The following is a 7,502-nucleotide window of genomic DNA, read 5'->3' as shown; positions in this document are numbered from 1 at the left end:
ATACTGTATATAAAATTGCATTTTTAATTTTAGACCTGGCTCAAAAAATGAGGTGCAGGTTTTGAGTTGAAATACAGCATGTGAAGAAGCATCTTTTCCACTTTCACGGTAACATCAATCACTGGGGAAAAGCCAAAGATGGTGAATTTCCCTCTACTTTAATTGATGGCTCTGTTGGGTAGTCGAAAGGCGTTAAATTACTGATGTTTCTGGTGATTGAACGTCAGCTGTCAGTCTGTGAGCAAAGAGCCGAAGACACGGGTGTAGGAGGAGTGGAGAGGAGATGAGGGTTAGCACTGTCCTGAGAGTTTGACAACCCATATCATTGCCGGGGTCAGAGTGTAAATGAAGCCGATCGCTCCTCTCCAATGGCGCCCCGTAATAATGGAAGTTTTGTGGGGCACTGAAGAATAATGTTGAGAGACAACAGCACATTATTTCCACCTTCTCACATTCTGTGAGGCCTATTTAAAAGTGAAAGCATAAAAAATCATTCATGTCCCTTCATTCCTATAAAAGAGTGAGAACAGATGATATAAAAAGACAGGGGGAGAGAAAATGGTCAAAGTGAATGTGATGCAAAATCCTCGGCGGCACCATTTTCAATGAAACGTGTGTCGAATGGTAATGTTTAGTAGTTGTGAAGTTATTTCCCTCTATCAGAGCAGATTTCTCTCCACCTCTAAATGACTATTTTAAGTGTGACTATCAAAGGTTTCTCCAGCTCCCTTTGCTGTGCCTAGTGCCGACAGCAGATATTTCTCTCTGTAATTTTTTAAAGGCAACCTATTTCAGGGACTCAGTTTGACTGGATAATGGCCCTGCATGCGGTTTGGAATTTCTGGGCGGTTTGGAGTTTTGTCATTATCGATTGGGCTGTTTTGAGTTTGATGGCGGTGTCTGTTAAAGGAATAGTTAAATTTGATGGTACACTGAGACACTGGCTTCTCTTTTATGAATTTGAACCAACCAAGTCATCACCCTTAATGACCTTTTTTAGCAACAACAGTCAAACTGTGAGCTTGTACATCCCTCCCTGGGAGTGTTCTGTGTCTGTGTAGAGAGTGATGTGTGTCCAACTGGCACAAAACACTGGCTAATAACAACCATGGGAGCACAGAGTTTAATGTGCTTTGAAAGTGTGAGTAATTTGTGGTTTTATATAAAGAAAATACGTATATTTACCGAGATGCCTTAAGTTGATTAAAAGTGACAGAAACGACTTTATTCACATTGTTACAAAACAATCTATTTCAAATAAATGTTGTCGTTTTGAACTTTCTTTTATTAAAGGGGAGGCCTAATGCTATTTCATGCATTCTGACTTATTTACACTGTTAAAGAGTTGGATTCTCATGCTAAACATGACCAAAGTCTCAAAAAACGAGCTGGACGTATGCATCTACATTATTAAAATTGTTAATTACATTTATGCCTGTGTGTGTTTCTACAGTGACAGACATGGCATATCGGAAAGTGCGTGCTGGCCACGGTTCTCTCCGTGTACGAGATCTGGAGAGTGAGGAGCTTCACACAGCTTCCCTGGAACTGGAATGGGACATGGAGAAGGAGCTGGAAGAACTGGGTCTGGATCGCTTCCAGCTGGAGTGTGTGGAGCATCAACCTGTGAGCAGCTCTTCTGGCGGGGGCATGGACCCAGACCTGGGACCAATTCAACCCTCCGTCTCCCCCCACGGACGTTTTGAGCGTCTCCAGGAGGACCCTAATTACGTTTCTCGTTTTAGCCGGTCGGTACCCAAGGGCCAGAGACGGAATGGGACCTGCCTCGCCAAATATTTGCTAGCAGGGATGGGAGTGTTTGCTCTGGGGCTGCTGATTGGACGATACGCCTTCAGCAAGGAGCAAGTAAAGGTAGAGCCAAGTGCAGACACAGACGTGCTGGAGAAGATTGTTCAGGGAATCACAGCAGAGAAGATACAAGCACTGCAGAGGTAAATGTATCATCCTTTCCGTCTGTTGTACATTCACTGAGTTTTCCCCCAATGACAGGGGAAAAGTTCAGTGGATCTTTTACAGTATTAAATAAATAACAGAATATAGGAAATGTTTGGCACCATAGTTTGCCAAAAATGCCTCACGTTTGCTATATGTGACCCTGGACCACAAAACCAGTCATAAGGGTCAATTGTTTTAAATTAAGATTTATACATCATCTGAAAGCTGAATAAATAAGATTTCCATTGATGTATGGTTTGTTAGGATAGGACAATATTTGGCCGAGATACAACTATTTGAAAATCTGGAATCTGAGGGTGCAAAAAAATAAAATAATATTGAGAAAATCGTCTTTAAAATTGTCTAAATGAAGTTCTTAGCAATGCGTATTATTAATAAAAAAATAAATTTTGATATATTTACCTATATTTAGGTAATTTACAAAATATCTTCATGGAACATGATCTTTACTTAATATCCTAATGATTTTTGGCATAAAAGAAAAATCAATAATTTTGACCCATTCAATGTATTGTTGGCTATTGCTACAAATATACCCCAGAGACTTAAGACTGGTTTTGTGGTCCAGGGTCACATATGAATGTTAGAAATGGTTTGTACGTACCGGGTGCTGGTGACAAGACAATGGATATTGCAATATATGTACAGATATTACACTATATGTAATATTACCATTGTAATTAATCTGAACCAAAAAATAAATAACCATAATAATTTAGAAAAAAATTGTTTTAAGACAAATTTAAAGCAAAATCATATTTAATAAATGATACAATGTTAATCAAAATATAATAAAAAATATTTTTTATTTATAATCTCTCTCTCTCTCTCTCTCTCTCACTCTATATATATATATATATATATTTAATATATTAATTTATGTATACATTTATTATTTTTGTATGCATGTATTTTTTATGTATTTTTATTGATGATTTTTTGTTTAATTAAAAATCTGTGTCTGAAATAAGGTCATCTTATAGTAACAACAACAAAAAAAAAGTTACCTACATATCTAAATAAAATCTTGAAATCTCTTTTGAAGAAACAAAAAAGTTTTTATAATTCATATTTGGCTGATAAGTAGAAGAGTTACAAGAGACCCATGAATGAAGTGTGTCAAAGAGCTGTCAATACTATCAAGTTGTACATGGAGATCAGAATCTTCTAAAAGACATTCCGAGGGTGAGGTGAGGAAACAGACTCAGAAGTAGCTTCAAGGGTGTTCCAGCTGTAAGAAGAAGTTAACCATACTGAGCAAGCAGATGCAGGGACAGTGTTTCCTGGGACAGACTCTTTGGGATCTTCATCTTTGAAAAAGCAGTCCTACAGCCAAAGTTGTGCACAACATATTCCCACTAGTGACAAAGCTGCCGTGTTCACTCTGAGCCCAGCTGTGTAGTCTCTGACAGGCAGACTAAAGTCGCAAGCAGGTACTGATGTTAAAATTAAATGCAGACAGACCTCAAGCGATAACACATTGTTTTTGGAGCACGGATCATGGCGAGCATGTATATTCGTGTCAAAAAAGATAACTCGGTTTCCTCTGAACCAAAACCGCCTGACTCCTGAAACAGGCTTTGCGGTAGTGTCAATTTATAATTTATTTTGTCACATTTATATTTCAGGCTGTAGTGCCAACAGCTCATCTCAGATCCTTTTTCAAGCGGGGAAGAGCAGACAATATTACAATGCTGGCGAGACTGCAAAGGCGAGAAGTCAAAACATTTTGATGGCTTTATTTACCCCACATTAATTCAGCTTCTTAATATTCACACTGCAGCGTGAGGAAATAAGAATACATGTGAGGATAATTTAATAATTTGCTATTTAAATGGAGCAGAAATGGTTACAGCTGACTTTGGAAAATGGTTGCCCAGTTGGAGGAAGCACTGTGGCATGCAAAGATTAAAGAAGATGGTTGAATTAGACTCCAAATCTCACTGTAAATCTCTTTGTCCCTCATGTTAAGCTGAGGTCTTTTTTTCAGCATGTCTCAGATGCTTGGATAAAGTCCTGGAAAAGCCTTTGAAGACCTTTGCTAACTGCTTCAGTACACATGCTAATTTAGAAGAAAAAAATAATCAGGACACGTCGACCAGCATCTGTGAAGATTTTCTCTAACCATGTTTGAAGTGAAAATAAGGCAAAACAAGACAAAACCATTTAAGACATAAAAATGTTGGGCTCCAGCATTAGCTGGATATGGAAAAGTTGCCATTGTCCATATCTGATCATGTGTAGACATAACTATTAACTAATATTATCATGATACATTATTTCATGTTTTTAAAAATATTTAATATTTTTATATTAACATAGATTGATGGATTATAAAGGTTAGTAAATAATATACTGTATAATATTAACATAATATTAATATTATATATTTTAATAAATATTCAAATACATTATTTTGTATTTTTAAATGGAAGCTTGTGAAAAATATAGTATTTTATATACGTTTATATGCCCATATAAATTAAAATAAAATGTTTTATAACAGTTATGATAGAATATATCGTTTATGAATTGTCAGGCAATTGTCAACGCAAACTAAGTATGAATACATTTGTGTAAATTCCATTTTCAAATCAACACCACCTGTAATTGCATGTCAACATGTTTCATTCTCAAGATAGAACAATGCTTTTATTGTGTGACATAAGTATTAATAATTACATGTTTGCTGCTGCAAATGATTGCATGTAAAGTGGGAATGTAATACAACATGCATTTGTCAAAACTGCAGCCATCAGTTGCATATTCAGCCACGCTATAGTGTTTTTGGTGTTTTTTTATTATTACTGGGAGACACACTCATACTGAATTGTGCTAGTGCTGAAAATCTTCTCTTTTAAATAACATTCAATCATGATGAAGCAGAAATTCTGTACTCATGCCATTTGTTTTTCCAAAAAAAAAAAAAAATCTGCTCTGCCAAGGCCTCCATTTTCTTTTGGCTTGTGACTGTGTTTATTTCTTCGATTCTGGCCTAATTTACACATCAAAGGTGAGTGCGGGGGAAGAACAGTTCCAGTAAAATGAGATTAGCCTAAAATCCCATGAAGAAGAAGTGTGTTTCCCACTGTTTGGGTCTCTCCAATGGTGCTCTTTATCTCCTGATGACACTCTTAATTACTAGATGTAATTGATAGAGACGGGCTCTGGATATGCATTCTTCATCCAGGACTGCTTAGATATAGGGTCCTGAGGTCAGAAGGAGGAGGCCAGCTAAGTCTCTATGAAGACAGTGATGGGGCCTTCATCTTGGGTTAGATTCATCATTTTAATCCTGACCCCAGTCATTAGGTGAAAAGCACAATGACTAGAAAGGCATAGCATTGTGTGTAGAGATGCTGGGACTGTGCCAATACCCAGCATGCAGTCTTTGCAATTGAGCACTTGTGTACTTACTTGACGATGCATTTCCTGTATTTTGATGTGCGTGAAAACTTTTGATTATCTAATAGGATTGAAGACTTTTTTTTTTCTACACCAAATTGTTTTTAGCGTAGTCCTTGTGTAACAGACGACACAATTTAATTGTGGTGCTTCTAATTACGTGATAAAAAGCAGGGTAAATGTTTCACAAATGACATAAACACTGTACTAATAAAATGTGCAACACTTTATCTTTTACTGCCAACTTTTATATACATTTCTATAATGACTATAGTAAGATCTAAAAGAAACATTCTCAAGCCAATGGAAATAATAAAAAAGTTTTTTTTTTCCTCACATATTTTAATCACTGGCCCTTTTATTTCGAGTTTCCATGTTGAAGCAAATTTTTCTCTTGTTGGAGGACAGAGGCAAACCCAATACAGACACTAGAGAATAGAATCTGTTTTGGGTCTCAGCCAAATTGAATTTTCTATACGCAATCATCCATTAATCAATGCAACTCTAGTCATATTAGCATTGCTGGTGGGGTGCCAGTCCTTCATGATAGAACAAAAGGGCTGCTTTTAGAAATCATTATATCACTCTAAAATGAGGAGCACTGTCACTCATAAAAAACTACGGATGAGGTCGTGAGGGCATGTGAGGATGTTTCGCATCTTAATCAGATGTATACAGAAACCTTGAGAAGTTGTTACTGTGAGCTAAAATAACCATCTGATAACCTTCTGAAGTGTGCAGCATTTTATTGTTTTTTTTTTTTTACACTTTTATCCAGAAAAGATGCATTCAATTGATCAAAAGTGACAGTAAAGCGTTTTACGTTTCAAAACATTTGTTTCAAATAAATGCTGTTATTTTGAGCTTTTCTATTCATCAAAGAATCCCTTGATTTCCCTTAATGAATTTCCTGAGCACTAAATCACTGTATTAGAATGATTTCTGAATCATCATTCCATTTTATTTTTTTCTCGATTCCATTTTATTGGTTACATTAATTTCATTAATCAAAAATCATGTCTAATTAATTTAAATCATGAAACTTACACAATGTAACAGAAATTTATTAAAATTTTTAAGGTCCTATGAAAACCTTTTTTTTCTGAAATGTATTTTTATTTTTACCAAATTCTGTGTTTTCCATTAATTTTCTGGAATCCATTTTAATGGTTTCGTTAAATTTTAATAATCAAAGTCATCTCTAAATAATTGATTTTATTAAAAAAATATTATTATTATTATTTTCTCAGATATACTGTGTTGTGCATTTACATTTTTCTGGTAAACATTCCTTAAAAATATTTATTTTATTTATTTTTTATTATTATTAGTAGCAGTACTACTATAAATTATTAAGTAATAGGCTATGTTTCTGTCACAGTTTCTTCAAGTTAAACCGAACTTTTATTTTGTTGAGTTGCTGTGAAGACCTTTAAGTTTCTGTTTGTATATGATATAATGGTAGTTTTTGCAGCTTAATATTCACAGACACATAGTCCATATCAAGATTTGATTTAATTTACTGACTTTTGATTTATTCTTCCAAAATTTGGCAAATTCCATGACATCCCGCGTTATACAGTAGATTCCATTTTTATGACCGAATTCTGAGATTCCATCCGCGTTTTAAAGAGGTCATATGATGCGATTTCAATTTTTCCTTTCTCTTTTAAGTGTTACAAGCTCTTGGTGCATAAAGAAGATCTGTAAAGTTGCAAAGACTAAAGTCTCAAATCCAAAGAGATATTCTTTATAAAAGTTAAGAATCAACCACACCTACCTAAAACGGCTCGTTCTAACACGCCCACACATGTCTACGTCACGATGTGGGAAGATTTGCATAACACCGCCCAAATGTTCACGCAAAGAAAGAAGGCGTACCTTTTATTCTCGCTGTAGTATTGTTGCTGCCGCCATGTCGTGAAGACACTGTGTGTTTCGTTGTGAAAGCGAAACTACTTTGTTTGGCCTTCCAAAAGAGGACGATATCCGCTTCATCATGCCCAGAGCTGATCCGTGCTGGTCGCTGAGGAAATACATCAGCTGTTCTGACTCACAAACTGTAAGCATGTTTTTTTTATATTTAAAGGATTTGCCACTGATGATTCAAACGCGAGTTT

General features: G+C 35.7%; 1 protein-coding gene across 1 annotated transcript in view; it reads left to right on the top strand.

The window, feature by feature from the left end:
* Positions 1 to 1,461: 1,461 nt before the first annotated feature.
* Positions 1,462 to 7,502, top strand: part of LOC107674503 (inactive N-acetylated-alpha-linked acidic dipeptidase-like protein 2) — a 113,449-nt gene continuing 107,408 nt past the window's right edge. The window contains exon 1 of the mRNA XM_016468490.1: positions 1,462 to 1,952. Coding sequence (XP_016323976.1) covers positions 1,462 to 1,952 — 491 coding nt within the window. The remainder of the gene's footprint in view (positions 1,953 to 7,502) is intronic.

The sequence above is a fragment of the Sinocyclocheilus anshuiensis genome, unplaced genomic scaffold (assembly GCF_001515605.1).
Source record: "Sinocyclocheilus anshuiensis isolate Anshui unplaced genomic scaffold, SAMN03320099.WGS_v1.1 scaffold572, whole genome shotgun sequence".
In the NCBI taxonomy this organism is placed as follows: domain Eukaryota; kingdom Metazoa; phylum Chordata; class Actinopteri; order Cypriniformes; family Cyprinidae; genus Sinocyclocheilus; species Sinocyclocheilus anshuiensis.
The sequence above is the reverse complement of the archived record's forward strand: the minus strand, read 5'-3'. Positions and strand labels throughout refer to the sequence as shown.